The sequence below is a fragment of the Doryrhamphus excisus genome, linkage group LG11 (genome assembly GCF_037039965.1).
Source record: "Doryrhamphus excisus strain RoL-2023G ecotype Guam linkage group LG11, RoL_Dexc_Guam_v1.1, whole genome shotgun sequence".
NCBI classification, from domain to species: domain Eukaryota; kingdom Metazoa; phylum Chordata; class Actinopteri; order Syngnathiformes; family Syngnathidae; genus Doryrhamphus; species Doryrhamphus excisus.
In genome coordinates this window covers 18,513,857-18,537,103 of record NC_136367.1, presented here as the reverse complement: position 1 = coordinate 18,537,103, position 23,247 = coordinate 18,513,857, and the positions used below count along the sequence as shown (strand labels likewise).

At 40.4% G+C, this 23,247-nt stretch overlaps 1 protein-coding gene across 3 annotated transcripts; it reads right to left on the bottom strand.

The window, feature by feature from the left end:
• Positions 1-137: 137 nt before the first annotated feature.
• Positions 138-21,466, bottom strand: LOC131120871 (sodium- and chloride-dependent GABA transporter 2-like). 3 transcript variants are annotated; one of them, XM_078794926.1, is made up of 16 exons: positions 20,198-21,466; positions 17,959-18,058; positions 10,865-11,055; positions 10,162-10,296; positions 8,974-9,114; positions 8,695-8,779; positions 8,495-8,627; positions 8,283-8,417; positions 7,236-7,339; positions 5,174-5,298; positions 4,968-5,080; positions 4,094-4,231; positions 2,752-2,854; positions 2,575-2,675; positions 1,229-1,399; positions 138-1,148 (listed from the first exon to the last, which is right to left on the bottom strand). In XM_078794926.1, exons 3-16 carry the CDS (start codon positions 11,049-11,051, stop codon positions 1,041-1,043), a joined length of 1,779 nt encoding a protein of 592 aa, XP_078651052.1. In that variant the 5' UTR covers positions 11,052-11,055; positions 17,959-18,058; positions 20,198-21,466; the 3' UTR covers positions 138-1,040. The 3 variants fall into 3 exon arrangements, with proteins under 3 accessions (XP_078651052.1, XP_057921248.2, XP_057921250.2); XM_058065265.2 differs by lacking the exon at positions 20,198-21,466 and having other exon boundaries at positions 17,959-18,124; XM_058065267.2 differs by lacking the exons at positions 17,959-18,058; positions 20,198-21,466 and adding an exon at positions 12,094-12,278.
• Positions 21,467-23,247: the final 1,781 nt, after the last annotated feature.

Sequence of the window (23,247 nt, the reverse complement as noted above, 5' to 3'; positions counted from 1 at the left end):
CGGTAGTGTGTGAGAATGAATCATTCATTCATTCATTCATTCATTCATTCATTCATTCATTCATTCATTCATTCATTCATTCATTCATTGAATGGAGGTGCTGGAGCCTATCCCAGCTGTCTTCAGGTAGCCATGTTTTTGGAACGTGGGAGGAAACCGGAGCACCCGGAGAAAACCCACGCATGCACGGGGAGATGGCCGAGGGTGGGATTGAACTCGGGTCTCCAAGCTGTGAGGTCTGCACGCTAACCACTCGACCGCCGTGCAGCGGTCAATCGTACAAAAACCTCAGGTATATTGTATCTGTATTTATCAATGTATATTTGTTTTTTCTTTATTTTTCTCAAGCTGCCCTGCTCCCCTGAAGTCCTCTGTCATCCGCCTCACACTTCAAATTCACCAACCTTAAGCAATAATCCAATAAATAGTGCAAAATGTTTAGTTTCTCAGTGAATAATGGAAGAACCGGAGCTTTTTAAGGCACTTTTTTGCCAAAGTGGTTGATAAAAATCAACAATTGGTGTGGACCCAACACAAGTTTTTTTGCTTTAGTCAACACTCAAGTATGTAGTAGTAGCTTACAGCTGATCTGTATGGCTTCATTGGCACCTACACAAAGACACTTAACAACAACAACACAAAAAAGAAAATGACTCCCATCTTAAATTTGATCGTAAAATGAAGAACTTGATTCACGTAGTTAGAAGTGCAATTTTGAGCTACGGAATTTTGCTACAAACAACAACAAAAGTTGACTGTGAAGTTAAAATGTCATTTATGATTACTGGTCTGCTGACTTCAGTGGTAAAATAAAACCATTTAATTCTTGGCCCGTTTTTTCTTCCATTCATGTAAACCATCAAATATTGCAGTATATGGACCAAATGGAGTAATGGACCAAACCAGATGTACTTTGTGTGTCCTTGACTTGAAGAGGTGGGGGTCCATTGAGGTTGTGCTTTGGTGTTGTTAAATCATTCAAGATAGTCAAGATAATTAAAGGTTTGTGTTGTGCCTCACGGTGTTTCCGCTTATCCCTCTCACACTATGGCATCTGATTTGGGCGCCATGTTGTGCAGTTCAAGCGCTTTCTTGTCCGATTTGCACAAGGGGAGATCTTCTGATGGAGTGCAAAGGTTGGCCACCCGCTAACAAGAAAAAAGGCCAGGTTTTACTATAGTAGAACATAAAAAAACCCAAAACTAACCACAAGGTGGATCCATATTACCTGTCGAAGTGTCCCGGAAGTGGTGCTGATGTTGTAGACCATCCAGAAAGGAACATTGAGCGTGGAGGACAGCGTGAACCACCAGCCCAGAGTGTAACCCCACCATGGATACTCAATGGTGTTGTTGAACTTCAGTGGTTGGTACTTCACCAAGGAGAAGAGAAACGTTCCCTGAAAGCATCCGTGACAAAGAATGGCTGTAATTTGGTGTATAATGACAGTATCCCATAAAAACATGCACAGTTAAGGTTAAATGATTCATGCGTGTGAATATTCTCATTCATCCAAGTCATTGTATCTTCAGGGCATTGAATCAATCACAGATAGAGATGGCTTCTCAACCCCCCTCAAAAATTATTTGACTGATTTATTTGAGTCAAAACATAAAAAATGGGACAAAAAATAGTTGAAACCTGCTTGCTGCTATTTAGTCAAGCTAACTTGAGAATTGGGCTGCACGGTGTTCTAGTGGTTAGCTTGCAGACCTCATAGCGAGGAGACCTGAGTTCAATCCCACCCTCGGCCATCTCTGAGTGGAGTTTGCATGTTTTCTCCGGGTAGTCCGGTTCGTACTCCGGTTTCCTCCCACATTCCAAAAACATGCTAGGTTAATTAGCGACTCCAAATTGTCCATAGGTATGAATGTGAGTGTGAATGGTTGTTTGTCTATATGTGCCCTGTGATTGGCTGGCCACCAGTCCAGGGTGTTCAGCTGGGATAGGCTCCAGCACCCCCGCGACCCTTGTGAGGTAGAAAATGAATGAATGATTTATTTGAGTGAAAACATAAAAATGGGACAAAAAAATACAAGACTGTATGTGTAAGTTCAAACTGCTTGCTGCTATTTAGTCAAGCTAACTTAAGAATTGGGCTGCACGGTGTTTGAGTGGTTAGCACGCAGACCTCACAGCTAGGAGACCTGAGTTCAATCCCACATCTCTGTGTGGAGTTTGCATGTTTTCTACACATTCCAAAAACATGCTAGGTTAATTGGCGAATCCAAATTGTCCATAGGTATGAATGTGAGTGTGAATGGTTGTTTGTCTATATGTGCCCTGTGATTGGCTGGCCACCAGTCCAGGGTGTACCCCGCCTCTTGCCCGAAGACAGCTAGGATAGGCTCCAGCACCCCCGCAAGGATAAGCGGTAGAAAATGAATGAATAACTTAATAAAATGGAGTACACTACTAGAATGTAACCAGCAGAGGCGCTGTTGATTCAGGCTCAACTACTTTGCTACATTATTCATGCATGTTAACAGGAGGCGCCGAAACGAGTGCAAAGTTAATCTTGCATCGTGTTCTGACTCAACCATTATTCTCACCAGCCAAAGGAAGTTTACTCACCATGCAGACAACCGGAGTGACGTATTTCAAGCAGTATTTTATCAGGCTCAACGGTCTGTAACCAATCATGTCCTCAATGTTGTCATAAAAGCGATCTGCTCCTGTATGTTGGAGACACACTGGTGAGGACGTTTGCACCGAGAATGAAGGACGCGTTGAAAAGTGCAATGTACTGACCGTACACCCATCCAATGCACACAGACTGGAGTAGGGCAAAGAGAAGTAGCGTCATACCACTGCAGGCGTAGTAGTCAAACAGCTGGAAGATGTACAATCCACCCTGTGTGTGTGCAACAAGATGTACAGTATATTTACAACACTGGAAGTCAATAGCCTCACTCCTTCGGGCCCTTCCCAAAAACTAATCTAATAAACTAATCCACCCCCACCCCCTGCTTTAAACAAGTCAATGTGCTTTGGAATGACATTAACAAATATTAACTCCTTCAATCCCGTCAATTTTAGATAATTGTGACTGATTTTTCAAAGCACACAAAATATTGGGTTTTAGGTCAAAAAACTGCAGTTTTGTGATTAATTATCAGTCAAAAACATAAAACACTGAAGACAAGTTCTAGGTGTGATATTGACATGAAATTTCGAAATTAGATTCGATGAAAAAGTTATCCTCCCATTATGTGTGGAAGTGGTATTTTTTTAGCTTCTTACTTTGTCCTTCTATCACACTCTGTTGGAAACCCTTTAGTTTAGAATAAATAAATTTTAGGCTAGTTAGCATGCTATGTATGGTCATCAGCTTTTCAACACAACACAAGGGGATCGATAAAATACACACCTAGGACTAGACTTATTACCTTATTATCATCTGTTCCGTATTTATTTATTGTTATTGTATTTTTTTATTTTTCTTATCTCTCCTATATTGCCTTGTTTGTTTTATTTTGAAGCGATTATGTTTATCAATCTGTAACAATAACAATGTCACTGTAGCTTCGTTAACATGGAGGTGGCATCATGTAAATGGAAGATTGTTGGTGCATTGTTGGTGCTTTTTGGAGTTTTTTTTCAGAAGGCTTTACAGGTGGAATAGTTACTTACCATTACGTTCATGACTTAGCAGCCTCTTTTTAGCTGTTTTTATATCTTTAGAATGAACAGAAAAGAGAAAGACATGTGTTCATGTCTCACATAAGCATTTTCTAATTTCAAATAAAGTGCACTTTTCTTTTAAAGTTTTAAAATGACTTCAGCCTGAAGTATAGTACATCTCAGATACTAACCATCATTATCAAACATCAATAGTGACACCACAGGAAAAGGAAAGGTGAGATATTTTGCTCAGTGCTTTGACTAGGGAAAATAGCACCATCTGGTGGAAAAGTATAAAAATGCTACCTTTTTAGTTAGTCCAAATGGAAATATTGCATTAGTTGAATTAAGATGAATATTTTCAATGCTTTTCAAATTGACCTTTTTCTTTTGAGGAGCAAATGTGTCGTTGTATGTGTATCTCAGCAACTAGCACAATAGCACAAAATGTCTTAAGTGGGGATCTTACTTCCGTGACCATTACGAGGCCGATGAGGAAGCAGAAAATACTGATGATGAGCAGGAGGAGTTTGCGGCGATGGCCGACGTGGAAAAAAGAAGGCTTCAGGTCACAAATCGCCGTTGCGAGGGCTTCCAGACCTACAAACTGATGTACAGCAGACATGTTTGGGTCACATTTTGCTCACATCACATTACACCAGTGGTTCAATCCCCTCTGTTGACATCTAGTTCAATATTTGAGTCTTTAATTTGATCAAAAATTGACGTATACTTCCATACATTCATTCATTCATTTTCTACCGCTTATCCTCACGAGGGTCGCAAGGGGTGCTGGAGCCTATCCCAGCTGTCTTCAGGCGAGAGGCGGGGTACACCTTGGACTGGTCGCCAGCCAATCACAGGGCACATATAAACAAACAACCATTCACACTCACATTCAAACCTATAGATAGTCGCCAATTAACCTAGCATTTTTGGAATGTGGGAGGAAACCGGAGTCCCCGAACATGCAAACTCCACACAGAGATGGCCAAGGGTGGGATTGAACTCGGGTCTCAACCACTCGACCACCGTGCACTGAGTTCAATCTGTAAAAATGTTGTTGTGCTACTTCAGTAAGCGCTCCCCTTGATTGACTATCAGACCATTACAATAAAAAATGTTATTTGGTGACGTTTTTTGAGACATTTTTTGGCCACACAATCAGGAGACCTGGGTTCAAATCTCTATTTAGGCAAGTGTGCATGTTCTCTGATTGCAGGTACTGCAGGTTTTCTCCCACATTCAAACTATAGGTAGGAACACAAGTGTGAATAGTCGTTTGTGACCCTAGCGAGGATAAAAATACTAATAAAACAAAAAGTGTTATCAAAGTGCAGAACCTCACTGTCCAGTCCCAGCAGGATGATCATAATGAAAAAGAAGATAGCCCAAATCTGAGGAAAGGGCATCATGGCCACCGCTCGAGGGTATGCGATGAAAGCCAGGCCAGGTCCTGCACTCACACAGCAGTGGAACATTCATGGAACATGTTGACCAAACAAAAATACTGAAGCTGCTGTGATGTAGTACACTTAAGATGTCATACCTGATTCGGCTACTTTGGATATTTCTGTGTTCTGCTCATAAGCCATGAATCCAAGAACTGAGAAGATGGCAAAGCCGGCCACAAAACTGGTCCCGCTGTTCAGGAGGCACAAGTAGACACAGTCCCTGAAAATAACGACAAAATATATTATATGTACATTGTGTGTACAGTAGTAGCAGCAGCTATGAATCCAGCAGAGGGCGCTGTCTCACAAGTCACTTCACTCAACATTTTCCAGCAGGAAGATGCTTTGACAAAACTTAATGTTGTGTGAATGCATGTTTTGTAAGTACAATACTGTAAAAGTGAATGTAAAATACGCTTGGTAGCTGTGATAGTCAGGTTACATTTTTTCAGGCTTATTTTCGTCGGCTCTTCTGAAATTCACATCGAGTATGTCAGAGTTAGCATTATTTATTTTGATACAGAAGGGGCAGTTTTATTTGGAAAATAAAAGTTGTGCCCTTCATCAATTTTGACACATTTTAGGACAAAGTTGAAGGAGAGAATATGAATTTATTAACTTCTCCTCCCGTTAGAGCTACAGAGGGAACAGAAACAGTTTGTTGGTTTCTAATTTGCTAATTTGCTATTTGCTAATGTTTAACCATAACGCTACATGTTATTTTTGGTGTTATTTTATTCACAGTACTGCTCATATTGCACTAAGCAGACCGACCCTGCTCCATGCTGCAGTGAGTTTCACTTCCTGTTCTATGGTTATCATCACATTTTTCCTCTTTAGCGTCATTCTGTGGTGGCATGCCAAACAAAACAACCGTGGTGATCTACACCACGTACTGTACTGTGTAGTTATATATTTCCTGATTTGTAGAAGGAAAATTGTTGTTATGTTTTGAAAATTGCCCCACCCACTCTATATTAGCCAATTAGAGGTACTTACTGTTAAGATAACATGATCATATTTAACTATTTATCTGTACAAACCCATGTTCAGTAGGAGTTGCTGGCACCAGCATTGTTTAAGTGCGAGTAAAAGACGTTGAAAAAATGTTATCTGCAGTCCCCCCTTGCCTCTCACGCCCCCACCCAGGGGAGTCCGCCCTCCGAGTTGAGAAGCACTGCTCTACAGCATTTCCTCATCTGTGTTTTTTTTTTCTTTCCTCAGCCAAATTAGATAAAATGTTTGCCTTGTTCTGCTCTCCTGCAACAATAACAAACCCCAGAAAAACACAAAGCTGTTTCAGTTGGACATGACGCATAAATCAGAATAAAACGCAAGCTCTATTCAAGCAGAACTGGGAATAAAGCACATTCGTGGGCAGATATTATTGGTCTTGTTTGTGTTTTCTGTGTGTGGTTTTTGGCTGCTTTCCCTTCCTAAACGGCTTGTCGTTTTCCACCGTTTCCTCAGCGGGTTTGTGTTGCTTCTGGAGTCAGTCAACTTTGACAAAATAGGTCACGTTCTGTGTACACGGCTCCCCCGCTCTCTTTTTTTGAAGTATGCTCCTGCTGCTTTGGGTTTGTGCAATGTTTACTTAAACAGGAATAAAGCATGTTTATATTTAGGGCTTTAGAGAGTTTCATGGCAGTAAAAAGGTAAATACATTAGGGGTTGATACAAAACTGAAGTTGAGTGATCCTGGAGAAGAGTCTCATAGGAGTCACAATGTTTGATAAAACTCTTATAGGCTGTGTTCGAAACCGCATACTAACTACTACATACATGCCTGTACTATCAGACAGTATGCAAAGTGTTTACAATACAGCGTACTACATGATAACCCACAATGCATTGAGCTCCTACCCGACAGGCTGAAGCTGATTTCACTTTAGCTCTAAACTCTTTAAATACATAACTTTATTGAGATTTTTTTGGCAAGAAAGTGGCCGTTTCGATCCCGAGTGTGCCATTTATTTGTCTAAATATCAACCGTTTATAATTTTGTTCTGATGAATTCTGCAAAAATTTAAGCCAGCCGAAGTGACCAACTCACTTTCGGTTATTTTCACAAAATAAACCGGCGATTCGACTTGGATTTGAGACTTATAATTAAGAACTCCTCCCACTGGTACTGGTAACGCTTCATGCCAAACTTACTTGTAGCAATTATTGTTGTACTTGTTGTAACTGCCAAGTGCCACCAGGCAGCCGATGCAAATAGCGTAGGAATAAAATATTTGCGTGCCGGCGTCCATCCAGACCTGTAAGACACATGAAGGACATTGTGACACGTGGACGCCCCTGCGGTGTGCACAAGAGTGGAAGCTCAGCGGAAAGTTTGACGCTGGTGTCTGTGAAAAAGGCGTCATGTTTGTTTGTTTGGTAATGTTTGACTGCAAAGCAATCAATCATCACCAGGAGTTGCAAAGCGACACCTGTGCAAAGTGGGAACAGATGAGTGACCAATACTCTCAGTGACTTCTCTTTGTTTGGAATAAAACTAATGAAAACGAAAAAAAAAAAATAATAATAATAATAAAAAAATATATATATATAAAATAATAATAATAAAATAATATATATATAATATAAAATAATAATAATACAATTATATATATAATATAAAATAATAATAATACAATTATATATATATTATATACAATTATATATATATATATATATATATATATATATATATATATATATATATATATATATATATATATATATATATATATATATATATATATATACATATTTTATTTTTTATTTTTTTTGCACATCAATTGTCACTGTGACAGTCAACATTTTTACCCGCCTCAAGCTGGGATAGGCTCCAGCATCACCGTGTCCCTTGTGAGGACAAGCGGTACTGAAAAATTCATGGAATTTATTCAAATTTTATCATGTTTATTACATTTTAATGTTATTTTGTACTGATCTTTCCATTTTTATTTATTAATTTTCCTTGGCAATACTCAAGGGTTTGAATGTCATTATTTTTTATTTTCTTTTGAGGATGGGACAGAATCATTTAAAATATGTGAAAATGGTATTTAAACCCTAAATAAGAAGTAAAATAACAAAACTATTACAATAAACACAAGGCTCCATCATTTCAACAGATAAACTTTGAACTTTGACTTTAAATGATGGAAGGATCCAGAAGTGCTGACTTCAAAGTGAGGCTCATACAATACGTACCTGTGGATCGCTCAGGCGGGACGGGTCTGGGTAAAGGTAAAACTTGATGCCATCTAAGGCCCCGGGCAGCGTCAGCCCACGGACCAGCAGCACGGCGAGCATCAGATATGGAAATGTGGCGGTGAAGTACACAACCTGCGTAAAGGTGAGGATGACTTATTAGATTCCATATACTGTACTTGCACAGAAAGATAGACGATAATACGCTTCACCTTCCCAGTGGACTTGACTCCTTTCCACACACAAAAGTAACAGATGATCCAAGATAAGAGAAGACAAAGAACCAGCTCCCATCGCATTCCTCCCAACTCAGTGACACTTCCTGTCAAGTTCAGTACTCTCCTCCTGTGCATCACACATCCGCTGATATTCCACACACTGAAACATGTTTTTTGTGTGTTTTGGTACTTACTCCCAAAACTCCCTCACAGGTGATGTTGCGTTTTCTGCCACCGTCCAGTTGAGAATACGTCTCTGACTGAACTCCACACATGACTCTGTTGAAAAGAGTTCAGCATAGACTCACTACACTCCGACTGCAGGGATTGCTCACATGCCTCGCCAGGTGCTGCTGTTTTGGGTAGCAGCAAGACTACACTCTTTTTGTGGTGCATTAAAGGTTTATGGCAGTGTGTTGGAACCACCAAAACACTAACCCTAGAACCGCCTGTATGTTTGTTTTTTTCATTACCAGTGTTCCAGTTGTTTCTGCAGCTTGCCCATGGAAGCTCAGCACTGAAGGAAGAGAAGAGGTACAAGAAGGCCCATGCCAGTATGATGATGTAATAGATGCTGGAGTATAAGACCACCACTTGACTTCCATAGCCTATCCCTAAGAGAGGAAAAATAGAAGAAGATAAGAAATATTCATTCATTAATTTTCTACAGCTTATCCTCACAAGGGTGCTGGAGCCTATCCCAGCCATCTTCGGGCGAGAGGCGGGGCACACCCTGGACTGGTCGCCAGCCAAAACACATGGCATCACACCATCTATAAACAATGTGTTATCAAATCCACAAACACAATATTTTGTTTTAAAAAGACACTTTAACATGAAAATCAATATAATTACATTCATTCATTTTCTACCGCTTATCCTCACAAGGGTCGCGGGGTGCTGGAGCCTATCCCAGCTGGACTCCCTGGACTGGTGGCCAGCCAATCACAAGGCACATATAGACAAACAACCATTCACACTCACATTCATACCTATGGACAATTTGGAGTCGCTAATTAACCTAGCATGTTTTTGGAATGTGGGAGGAAACCGGAGTACCCGGTGAAAACCCAAACCCACACCCAGAGATGCTCAAATTATATGCATTATTTCCACGTCATTGTAATAATATTTTATGTGAAATGCATTATCATTGGCATTAATAGCAAGAAATATAAGTACAGTATATAAGCTGTCTATGTGAAGAATGGAGGGACTCATTCAACCACATGCACACGCTTACAGTAGGCAAAATGTGACCATTGTAACTCATGTTTATGTCCTTTGGTGAGTCCTCTGCAGTGACATGTTAACCACAAAAACAAACATGTGCTTTTTTGAATTCTGGGAAAAGCCTTTTGCAAGTATTTGTATGTATCTTGTGTGTAAATAAACAACACGAGGAGTGATGATAGAACATCTCTGCAATATTTGAAGCACAGGTGTGATAGTTCTCCACTTCTGAGGTCTATTCATTTCATATCTATCGCCTGGCTGGACGTTTGAATGTAACAAGCATCAACTAGAAAACACATGTGATGTTTCCCTGACACAAGAAAAAAATTCCAAGATAAAAGCTCTCCGACAGTGTAAATGAGAACAATGCTATCTAAACAGGATGTTTGGACCTGATGAAAATGCTTTGGTGTTCTTAATATTACCTCCAAAGAGGGGACAAATTTTCTTCCAGCAGGTAATGGAGCCCTGTTTGGTGTACTGGCCCAGAGCCGTCTCCAGCAGAAACAGAGGGATGCCGCAAGTGAAGAGGAAGAGTACATAAGGGATGAAGAACACACCTGCAAAAAAGGAGGTGGGGTTATTATAGTTTTACAAATATATATATGTATATAGCATCATTTACGGTGTATAAGCCGCTATTTTTTCTTACGCCTTGAACCCTGTGCAGCAGTAGTTCCCACACCACAGCCATGCAGCGCCTACTCCTGCACAGTTCAAAAACATAAACCCTTTTCTCTTAATTAACCTAAAATATTGAACATAATTCATTATAATTCATTGTTTAGTTAATTTTATAGTAATTACCGGTCAAAAATGTCTATTTTGCATGGGATTGGACACCGATATTAACAAAATCTTCAGGATTAAAGACTCTTAATCATCAAATTTTATTTGTTTATATAATACACACAGAACAATGAACAACTTCACCATGAGACATTCAGGTGCACTTGTAATTGTAAGAGTTGGGCGCTAATTGTTTTTCATTTTTATTCATGTACTTGGCGTACCCCTGGAGGTACGTGTACCCCACTTTGGGAACCTAAGCTGTCCAATGATGTGACTAGGGTGCAGTTTCAGGAAGTAGTGATGTGTAGTTAATATAAAAGTATTTTTTCAACTCACCCCCTCCATTTTTGTAGCACAGGTAGGGAAACCTCCACACGTTTCCGAGTCCAATGATTTGTCCCGCAACGGCTAAGAGGAACTCGATTTTGCTGGACCATTGTCCTCTGGCCACCAGCACTGGTCCAGATGGAGCTGTGCCTATGCTCGACTTGAACTTGACCTCTGGGTCAAAGGGCTTATCCATGACACTGGAACAAGATGACCAAGGATTAGCATGGAATAAAGAAACAGTACATACAGTACACAAGTATTGGGACAGTGAGTTGTTACAATTTTGCCTTTATACACCACCAGCTCTGGCTATTGGTCTGATCTACGTTTCATTCATGAGTGGTCAGCATCCAGCACCGCTGCTGGATGTTCAAATGTCATTTGAGGTTGGTGTGAAAGTCATGCATGTTAGACTTGCTGTTGTTTATGGCGAACAGGAGGGACTAAGAGGGGCGGCTTTTGGAAAACTGGCTGGGATTTAATGAGTTAATGTGTGCAATATACTTGTTAATAAATGCTCATGTGGGCAGAGAGAGCTACATTCTCCGCTTATCCTCACAAGGGTCACAGGGGGAGCTGGAGCCTGTCCCAGCTGTCACTTTAAATAAATATTAAAGTTTAAAAAAAACTTGTTATGTATCAAATTAGTTGTCACGTTTTGGAAACAAGAGCGTGAGTGTTCTCGAGTACAATATTTATTTGGGCTTCACCTGTTATTTTCTCATCATATAATTTCTAAATAAAGTTTTAAGTCAGGATATTGTCAAAATTAAAACCCAATGTATTTTTCAACAACACTTGTTTTGCAGCATTGTATATTACCTTACAACTACTGTAGCATACTAGTACTAGAATGTGAAAGGAAAGGGGTCTCGTGACACACAAGGGAGGGCTGCCAGATAAATGAGGATATCCCTCTTTTTCTTGTTTTTACATTTCTGTTATGGGCTTTTTTTTGCTGATAATTAGTATTTTTTGTTTATTTGTCTGGTAGATGTACAATAAATTCACTAACTCTACACTCAGTTTGATCTCCTGTTTATTGATTATGAAACTTCAATACGTCTCATCTGGCAACGAACGCCACAATGTTTGCGGAAGTAAGATAGCAACATGAAGGCTGGGGCAAGAAAGCCGACGACACACGGTTGGCTAATTTGTAAATATCTGGATTCTATAAGGATGACGAACTCCAAACAAAGGTTATATTATGCAAACAATGAAGTGGAGATTACCTGTGTAACACGACTCATCTTCATTGCCACTTATTGCGTCGCTTTGACTCACCAACACGATGAAGAGATTTTAATGTACAAAAAGTGTGGTCTTCAAGACCGTACTTTGTTTTTGTGAGTGTTAATCCATACGAGGAAGACCGGCACTGACGATGTTATTATGGTGAGCAAGAGTGGCTGTGATTGAAAAAAAAACCCCACACATTTCATAGATTCTATCGCGAGAAGTGCATCTACATTCTCGTGTCCTGCCTAGCAACCAAAGATGGGACGCCTCCTAAAATACAAAATGTAACTAAAGTTACTTAATTGGTACTCCACAGATGTACTGGATTTTTAAATTAATGCTAAATGTTTATGAATTTAAGAGCAAAAATAAAATAAATCACCACCTACTGTTTCAAGGTGCATTTTATTAAGGTGTTTTTCTTCCATTTTTAAAAATAATTAAATGCCAATATTTTTAGTAATGTGAGCCATGCAATAAAAAACTACCATTATGGGTTATAAAGCCTTTCAGTTGTTTAAAAATTGAAATAAGCAAGCAAATATTTTAGTAAAATATTTTACTTTCGCTTTCATATTTTAGTAATGTAAAAGAAAAAATGGAATAGAGGATTATATGTTACGAAATTTCAATTATAATAAATAAACCATATTTATGATATGTTTTTGTTTTTGCCTCCAGGAAAGAATGTACTAAAACTAATTTAATAATTCCACTATTTGCGTAATCATGTGACAATAATGCATTTCATTTTTTTCCCAGTTGTATTAGTAATAGTATTAGTAATTCCTCCAAGGTAAATATTTGTGAAAGCAATTTAGTTCAAATGCAATGTGGTGGTGTACAAAGGCCAAATCATAGGCCCAAATACTTGTGGACCTCACCGTACATCAGTGTGAAATATACACGTTGATGTGCACACAAAAGAATGCCAGTAGCATTCACTGTCAATGTCTTCTAAATAATGCTGCAATCACTGGGACAAACCCAAAAGCTAACTAAGAGGCAGGCAGAAAGTACTGCACAATAAAAACAACAAGTCATCTTATTCTGGTGAAAAAAAACAAAGTTTGCGAACAGAGAATATGCACAAACTTTGGGTATCCAAAGCAAAAACGTCCACAGATGCAGGTGTCAGCATGCAAGCAGGAGCACGCTTCAAAAGCTGACAAGCAGCATGAAGCCAAAGACATTGGGTATAGTCGAACACTTGACAGAGAAGAGCCTTATATAAATACAGTGAGAGAAGTGGAGGCAGCTGAGCATGAGGGGAGGAAACGCAGGGGACTGTGCATGATGGCAAACAGCAGGTGACATGGGAGCAAAAGAGTCCAGCAGCTTCCAGGAAACTGGCACAAAGAGGCAAGAATGAAAAGAGCAATTACAGTACATAGTATACACACAAGGTTCTATTAATACACTTTGGCAGAGCTGATGATGGAAATAATAATAATACAGTGCATCAGAATTGAAGCATCTTGGAGTAGATATGAGTTTGGGATGCTGTGATACCGAACACATGGACTAACTGTACAGTTTGCAGTTTATTTAATTTGATGCATGTTTTGGAGTAATACCAATACATGGGAAATCAATAGATCAACAATATATGTTTTAGTTTATGGTAAAAAAAAATGAATAGCATAAAATAATAAAAATATTAAATCTGTCCTGCTCAACTATTTGTGCGATCCACTATTTATGCCTGGCAACCTTTGAAGTGTACACTATTTCAGCCTCTGACGGATGAAAATGTTTTTCTCTTCCTGGGAATCACCAACTCCAACCACTTCTGCCTGAGCTTGCCTCATAGAAAGCTTTCCTGGGAGCCTTACATAACAACTGTAAACAGAGCGAAGAAGAACTGCAGGCAGGACAGTCCTAGAGCATATCTGGCCTACATCGCGTGCCCATATAAGGAACCCCGGCTCTGTTTGATGTCACAGAGAGCCAGTGTTAGAAAATATTCTCTGAAATCGAGCGTTCCGAACCATCCCAAATTTCTTCCTGGCTCACTTTCTAATGCGCAAACATCTTTATCTGAAACTTGGTTCAACACAAGAATACAACATTCGAACTACATTCATAGGTTAGAAAAGTGGAAAAAGCACAATAAGGAGGCCATAAACGTTAGCAACACTTGCATAGCCTTGTAAGCTACAGTGCAAACTCATATTTTAATGTTTAACGTCGGTTTGCTCATTTGGAAGTGAGCCCGAAAGAATTTTGGGATGGCTCAAAACGCTCGGTTTGAAAAGGTGTGGTAAAACCGGTCCTTTGTGATGTCACAAAGAGGTGGACTTTCTTTTATGGTTCATAGTTAGCAAGCACTTTGGGTGTGTGATCAATCACAGCAGAGTGGGCATGCCCGGAGGCGGGCCATGGGTGGAATAAAGTAAAACTGACTGTTATGGCAGGAAGTACATAAAAAGGAAATACAGATGGAATAAGTGCAGATTCTGCAAAAATCCAAAAAGTTTTCTTTGTGGGTTATTGTGTGTAGCTGCTCTATAGGAGACCACAAACTCAACACAAAGGGTCGAAAAATGAACAAAATATGTCCCCGTTAATAATTCTTTCCTGTCATTTTGTCACTTTCCTGTTACCCCTCGGGTTGCAGTTTTGAGAAACATCTTACATAATCTCATGAGGTTAAAATGAGTCAGTCATGATTACCGTGAGTTATGAGTTATGGCTTTGTGTTCAGGTGCGATGTTCGCCACAAACAAAGCCGTACAATCCCACTTGATTTTCTGAGAAAACGAGCTCTAGCTGCGATGAGCCTTGCTTGTGAGAGTGCTCATTTTTTTTGTTTGCCGATAGAAATTGAACTTTTGACACCGTGAAGACAATGACCGCAGTCTTGCCCGCAAGTGGGTCACCAGAGGGCCAAAGCTGCTTGGCAACAGAGGGACTTTTCTCCTCAATGTTGCTTTTGTGTGGTCCTGCCTTTGGCTTCACTGTGGGAGTGTGGCAAATTATCTTGCAAATGTGTGTAAAAATGATGCCTCGGCCCAAAGTCACCACATATGGTTAAGAGTCTAATAAAGAAGATGCATCATCAAGGCAGACTTTGACCCGACCACACCTCCTGGGGGGGGGCGGTCTCTGTTATTTATTAATACTTCATACTATTATTGTAATGTACTTACAGTACATTCTCATTCATTTTTGGTCATACCCTCACGGCATAGTTACTCGACTATATTTTAGCTACATTTTCCCACTAGTTTTTTGCGCTTAAAACAAAAATAGAAACCTTTGGTGGTGCTTTGTTTGGATAGCGAAGAGAAGCAGTTCTAAGATGGATGCAGCAAGTCCTCAAAGAGAAAGTTTATTTACAGATAACCAGCTGCTTCATAAATAATTAACTATTTTTACTCTACCCTATTTACTGAAATTGTAGTTTATTTTCTCAACTCTATTAGGAGGAACAGGGACAACTTTTATAATAACATGGCCAAAAGTTTCCATTTTGCAATTTTAGTTAAAACAGTTTGGTAGGTGGGTTGGTTGGAAATGTTTGTTTTGTTTTAAAGTCAAGTTTATTGATGTCTCTTGTAGTAATAAAGTATGTGATTACTTATTTGGTTAAAAAAATAGCTAAAAAATACAAGCATTATTTTTTCAAACTTTCTTTCTGAAAAAATAATTCAATTATGTTACATAACTGTGTTTTAAATTGATTTTGTTCACAAATAATGATTCATTATACAGTATATATACAGAGTATATTACAAACTATGTCAATAAACTCATTCACAATTATAGACACATTGAAAAATGGAAAGAAAACAGGCCAGAAAGAGTGGGTGAAACTAATTACACCGAATAGTGGGAAATACTCTCCTTTCCTATTTTGTCTTTTTGGGAATGATTTAAGACCTGGCATCTTTATGAGTGGAGGCCCGTATTTGATAAAATGCATTAAAGAGGTTTTAATAGACTCCAGCTATTGTGCACCAGCCTGCCTTCTTCACTGCTCCTTTAAGAGATCGACGAGGGGTTTGTTTGGACAAATATCACATCTGGACGCTGCAGATGTCGCGGTATCAAAGTGCACATGTCACAGCGTGTCGCAGTGGGGAGGCACACTTTATTAGAGATGCTATCTGCAACGCCGGCCTGAAAACAACATTCTCAGTGCACACTTTGTCACTCCGGCGGCTCCCTGCCGAGCCAGGGCCTAAAAAGGACACTCAACAACCTGGACTGGTTGAGGTTCACACTCACTTTTACCAAGTGATTTCATTTCCATCCAATGGGAGGTGGGAGGAACGAGTACGAGTGATGTGCAGATGGATAGTGAAGTATTGAAATCAATACTCAAATGAAAATATCAATATTTTTGATACTTTAGTCATTTCAGGTAATGTTTGTACATTTGTAGCATTGCAGTAACCATAACATTGCAGTTATGGTGACTGCAATGTAACCATAACTGCAACTGTAACTGTAAAACCATACTCATGTATAATAATGGTTAGCATGTTGGCCACACAGTCGAGACAACGGGAAGGCCCTGGGTTGGAATCTCTGCTTGGGCATCTCTGTGTGGAGTTTGCATGTTCTTCCCGTGCATGCGTGGGTTTTCTCCGGGGATTCCGGTTTCCTCCCACATTCCAAAAACATGCCAGGTTAATTGGCGACTCCAAATTGTGGGAGGTATAGGTGGTCTATATGTTTGTCTTTATGTTTCTTGCCATTGACTGGCGACCAGTCCTGGGTGTACCACGCCAAAGACACCTGGGATAGGCTCCAGCATACCCACGACCCGTAGTGATGATAAGCGGCACAGAAAAAGAATGAATGGAACTCATTTTTTATGACAATATTAAAAATACCCGCAACCCGAGTCAGGATAAACGGCATAAAAGATGGCTGGGTGGGTAAAAAAAAAAAAAAAAATATTAAAAAGCAAAAAAAACTAAATTAGTAACAAAAATAACATTAAAACATATATAAAAATATTTTTTAATATAAATAATAAAATGATCTCTTTTTGATGTGCAGCCCAGGCTTTCAAGGGGCCACATAAAATTATATGACAGCAAGCAGTTAAACAACCGAACGTTATCTTTGGAATTGCCATGAAGGAGTTGAATCTGCAGGAGCCCGCCATATTAGCGGCCATATTAAATGGTGTGTTATCAGAAGAGAGTGACGTGCCCTGGCTGGGGCACAATTTCAAAAATGAATGCGTAATTCATCAGCAATTAGTTGTGTGGGGATGATGATGCATTCGTTGGGGGGGGGGGGGTGTTCAAACAAGACTCAACACGGTCTTAGACTTGTCAGTGTGACGTTTCACCAAGTATGTGATTCTGTCAACAACCCATGTCTATTTTCAACATCTCGGAAAGCAAATTTCCTAAACTTGGCAGAGTGAGGGATAGCTATTTATTTTTACAAGCCTGGCACAAATGGGGGGGGGCACAATGATGCCAATTTTCTGTCTCAAGCCATGTACTGTGAAACAGCTGTCCATCAACTGAGAATAGATTCCCAAATTACTGTATTCATTGAAATGAACACATTATTGTCACATCCACATTGCTTACACTTGCAGTATTTGAGTGGAAGTGCAGCAGCGTATTGGTTTCTCATCTTAAACGGCATCAAGCGTGCTACTCTAAGCAAGTGAAGTAGCTGCTCCTGCTGCTTGGTAGCCACTAACCTTTACCCTACATAATGTGGCAACAAGCGCCAAGAATAAGTGCACAAGAACACAAAAGCACGGCTGGTCCCTGAAGTACTCGCCTCCTTGTCTATCCAGTCAGTGTAACCTCAGCAGAAGTGTTTACACATCACACATACTGTATAAGCAAAGAAAGTGGGGAAAAAGATAGACATAGTACCTGATGAAGGCTAGTCACAACGTTAACAGTCCATTCATCCTGAGGTGAAGCTCATCTGCAAGTAGGTCTAGCTCTGATAAGGCTGAGCCCATGGGGAGCGCTTTGAGAGAGAGAGAGAGCGAGGGAGAGAGAAAGAGAGAGAGTGCTGTGCATGTGCAATAAAGAGAAGAGCAAGATGGACTAGCCTCGGAGGCGAGACGAGGGCAAGCGGAGGGGGGGGGGCGGTCTGTGTGTGTCACAGCGCGGAAATACAGGCGGGGTCTATTCAACAAGGCCACATGGTCCCTGAGTGAGGTGGGGGCATAGTGGGGGATGAGCGCCACAGTTGACGGGCCTTTCTGTGTGACTCAAACCCTTCTAAGTGCTACTCATTTGTTCACACAGTAAAAACGGGGGCCATGACATTCATTGGGGTTCCAATTGGTGCTGTACTGTACAATCACTCTTCTCGAATTTTTAAGACCAGTTGAAAAATTGGAAGAATTGATATTTTGCACTGTTGGATCATAAGGAGGTTCTAAGCAAAGCTTCAAAATGCAAAAAGACAAAGTGGGAGTGAGACAATTTTTTTTTATCCATCCATCAAAGCTTATCCGAGGTTGGGTCGCAGGGGAAGCAGCCCAAACAGCGAGACCCGGACTTCCCTCTCCTTGGCCACTTCGTCCAGCTCCTCCTGGCGGATCTCAAGGCATTCCCAGGCCAGTTGGGAGACATAGTCTCTCCAAGTGTTCTGGGTCTTCCCCGAGGCCTTCTCCCGGTTGGACGTGCCCTGAACACCTCCCCAGGGAGGAGTCCAGGAGGCATCCTAACCACCTCATCTGGCTCCTCTCAGTGCGGAGGAGCAGCGGTTCTACAAGATGTAGAGGTTTCAAGTGACTTTCCTTCACTTGAAATATTCCCAGTATGAGAAATGGGACTAAGCCTCACCACAACCCACACACTGTAAAATATATTGAAAAACCATAGTCCATAAGGGCGAATATACCTGTACAGGTTTTAGTCACGCTTGGGTTGCGCTTTGCAGATTTCACAGAGGCTTTGCTCGTTTCAAAGTAATTATCCTGATCAATAATTTATTGTATAATACTTTTGTTGTTTTATTGTTAGTTTTACTCTCTGTCTTTTGGTCACATTTTAGTCATTTCTATATGTGATACTTTTAGTCCAGATTTAGTTATCAAAAGCTAAAAAATGTTTTAGTCGATGAATACAAAAATTAAAAAAATAGCTTTAGTCAGTTTTAGTTTAAAAAATATATACATATATATGTCATGATAAAGGCTGCACGGTGTATGAGTGCAAAACATGCTAGGTTAATTGGCGACTCCAAATTGTCCATAGGTATGAATGTGAGTGTGAATGGTTGTTTGTCTATATGTGCCCTGTGATTGGCTGGCCACCAGTCCAGGGTGTCCTCTCGCCCCAAGACAGCTGGGATAGGCTCCAGCATCCCACCACCCTCATGAGGATAAGTGGTACAGAAACTGGATGGATGTCATGATAGATGTGATTCCACTGTGAACCACTAGATGATGCTACTAGATATAGTAGTATAAATACTAGATGATGCTACTAGATATAGTAGTATAAATACTAGATGATGCTACTAGATATAGTAGTATAAATACTAGATGATGCTACTAGATATAGTAGCATAGATACTAGATGATGCCACTAGATATAGTGTGCAGGTGTGAACCACATTATCTGAAAACAGGAAGTACCTGTATGTATGTTGTTGGCTAGTTGCAAGCTGAGATAAGTCAAAGAAGCCTGTTGTTGTTCTTAATGTTTCATAGAAACATGACATGGTACCGGGCTGTGGTTAGCACGTAGGCCTCACAGCTAGGAGACTCGAGTTCGATTCCACCCTCGGCCATCTCTGTGTGGATGTGGGAATGCATAAACGTAGGTTCTGATGCTAATGTGCACATATGTTGTTGCGCAACCTCAAGTTAGTTTATGCCAGCACACTGCCCGTTACCACACACATCAGACAGCGACGTAATAATCTTTCTGAAAAACATATTCCAGGCTGTGGATGGTGGCTCTGTATTCATTCTGTGCTTTTAATTTAATGTTGTTACTAAGTTTTACACAATACAGCATAAATAAGATACACAAGATCGCTATAATGTAGGAACCCCCTTTAGATTTGCCACAAACTCAAACCAACACACAACTCGTCACTCGGGTTGGGCGGGACAAAAAACATGTCTGAATCATCTTGCACACTCACCAGGTGTCAATCTCTGAAGTGCTCTCATATCTCATTGAGTTTGTTTCCACGGGTTTCATTTCAAATCACCCTTGCATCTACTTCACTGTCTGACTGTCGCTCTAACGAACCTGCAATGAGCACACAGCGGATGGCGAAAGCCTGACAAATCATTACACGGGTTGTTAATTCATCATCTTTGTCAAGGTTAAACAAAGCCAAGTCTGAAAAGTGACGCAGAAACAAATGCTTCCTGAACTTTGCTGTATAGTTGGGCTGTTTCGATCTGGGTTTAATGCTGCAGACGCCAATACAGATCATCAGCATCAGCATCATCACGTGGATCACCTGTAAGATTTTACAGTTTACTAATGAGTGCAACCGATTAGGTTGAGGTAGAGAAGTAAAGAGATAGATGGAAGAATGGTTATATGTGATACATATTAGCGTATCAGGGATCAATTCCAACTGTATGCTTTGACTTCTAAACAGAGAGAGGGTGTCTGTGCCCCGGATCGAGTCAGGGAGATGGTTCCATAACAGAGGAGCCTGTTGCACCAGACTTTGGGCATGCTTGATGCCAGTGTTCCCAGGAGACGAGTGGGAATGTCGCTCCGGATGGTGAAGATGGCTTCAAGGAGGGCATCCACTGTCAGGAACTGAGGGTCAGTTTGCAGCTGTGGAATGGGCAGATTATGCATTTCCCGAATTTGGCCCCCGCGCCCGAGTTTGACACATGTGATATAGAGTTTGGACAGCTGACTAGTTTGGTGAAGTTTCATTGAGAAGTAGAAAGTTGTGTGTCATCTGCGTAGCATTGGATGTTAATGGAGTGTTTTATTTTACATTAGATTTACAAAGGAAACATACAAAGGTTGAAGAGCACAGGTCTTGGCATGGAACCCTGTGGGATGCCATGAATGACCTTCACGTGTCTGGATTCTTTATTATTAATGGACACAAAGGGCAGGTGCTAACATAATATATTTTTATATGCATATAAGTGTGGCTGCACAGTGGAAGTGTTTAGCGCGCAGCGCACAGCTACGAGACCCGAGTTCAATCCCACCCTCGGCCATCTCTGTGTGGAGTTTGCATGTTCATGTGTGGCCGTGCATGTGTGGGTTTTCTCCGAGTACTCTGGTTTCCTCCCACTTCACCCCCCGCTACTTATATGTGCTTATATGTGTTGTGGATGATGGGCAAAATTTTAAAAAGTCCAATTTTCCATGAAAACAGTCTTTAAAAAGAAGTGGTTAGTAAGTCTTACTTACTACTAACTTACTGTTACTTACTGGAACAATGGTTTTATCTAGGCGGTCTACTTCATTGCCATCTTCCCATTCCATTCCATTCCCCTCCACTTATCCGGGTCCGAGTCGCAGGGGCAGGAGTCTCAGTAGGGAAGCCCAGACTTCCCAGTCCCTGGCCACCTCCTCCAGCTCCACCGGGAAGACACCAAGGCGTTCCCAGGGCAGCTGTGAGACATAATCCCTGGCTGGGCATGCCCAGAACACCTCACCAGGAAAGCGTGGGGGCATTGGAATTGTCACACAGCAGCCCTGTAAAAAATAAAAAAAATCCATATATAAATTGAAAAATATTCAGTTAATCCATGTGATTGATGTCAGTAATTGTATGAATTACACTACTTATGTTTTAATTACATGTTGACAATTGTATTAATTTACACATAATAAAAATTAAGAGCATTAGTTGTGCTCCAAGTGCATGGGAAGTTGCTGCTGGTTAAAGTAGTCCATGTTTACACAGATAATTGACTTGCGGTGTGCATGACAGCACCTTACAAGTAGAGAAGAACCACGCTCTTCAAAGGTTCAACAAAACACAACCCCACATGAGCAAACATGGTTTTCCATTCATATTGTTTTTGCCTGTACTTCATTTCAAATGAAACATGTCTACTTACATAGACATGATGAACCACAAACTAAATGTATGCCTTTTGGAGCACAAAGCAAAAATAACAAGATTTTTGATGAAGCAGTGTCCGTCCAAAGGTTTCTTTAACATTGATGTCTGTTATCAGTCCAGCATTTTGTGACATTGTACAGGCGGTTGGTTTGGGCTGCATGCATGTGTGGGTGTGTTTTACTGTGATTTACAAGTGCAGCACTGACAGCAGTTTGCTAGTTTTTATCCTCCTTGTTGAGTGTGAAGTGTCCATTATCTGACCGGAATCTTTCCATGATTTCCCAACTCTAAAAGAACCACCCCCTTTCTTCATAGTACTTAAAATACTAAAAAAAACAACATAAACCAAAAATAAAGCCTCATTTTCGAGTGAATCTCCACTGACAGTGCCAGGTTTTCACCGCTGGGGCCATGTGGGGATTAATTGTAATGCCAATATAAACAATATAAATCTTCAAAATGAAACACTCTTAATGCACAAAGTAATAATTCAAACTTACTTATTTGTTGATATGATGCACACAGAGCAAGGAACAACTTGCTGCTGCGGTCTCCCTGCACCGTGCAAGGCGTACTTGTAATTTTGAGTGTTAGGTGCTTATTGCAATTGACGTACCCCTGGGGGTACGCATACCCTACTTTGGGAACCACTGTTCTAAGACAACAGTCCAGTTGCGATCGACTCAATGCTGTCGGAAATGACCGCATTGCAAAAGTGTCCTGACAACACCTACCCAGTTAATTCCCATTCTAGCTAATAATAATTACAACTAAGATCCTGGTGATACTGGTTATACTAATTGCATGGGCCACTCCTCAGCAAAACCCACTATAAAGCAGTGAGGACTTTGGGAAAGACTGCTGTCTTCGCTTGACTTTTTGCAGGAAACACACTCCGGTGGCTCAAGGTAAACTCATCCTATTTTATATGTTAATTAGCATGTTCAGCTATTTTTTTTTGTGGAGGTTTACATCCCGAACTGTAACTAAATGTAGCCTTTTGGAGCACAAAGCAAAAATACCAAGATTTTTATTATTACTTATTATTATTTATTATTACTTTATACTAATATTAGGGCAGTCAATTAATATGGAATTTACTAATTTATTTAATCCAGTTAAATTTGTGTAATTAA

Bases quoted from the DNA above. Each gene is read 5' to 3' on its own strand.
- LOC131120871 (XM_078794926.1), bottom strand. From the start codon at position 11,051: ATGGATAAGCCCTTTGACCCAGAGGTCAAGTTCAAGTCGAGCATAGGC. The intron at 2,855-4,093 runs GTAAGATCCCCA...GCACACACACAG, and splicing joins GCCTCGTAATGGTCACGGAA to GGTGGATTGTACATCTTCCA. The intron at 1,400-2,574 runs GTGAGTAAACTT...GGATGCTTTCAG, and splicing joins TCACTCCGGTTGTCTGCATG to GGAACGTTTCTCTTCTCCTT.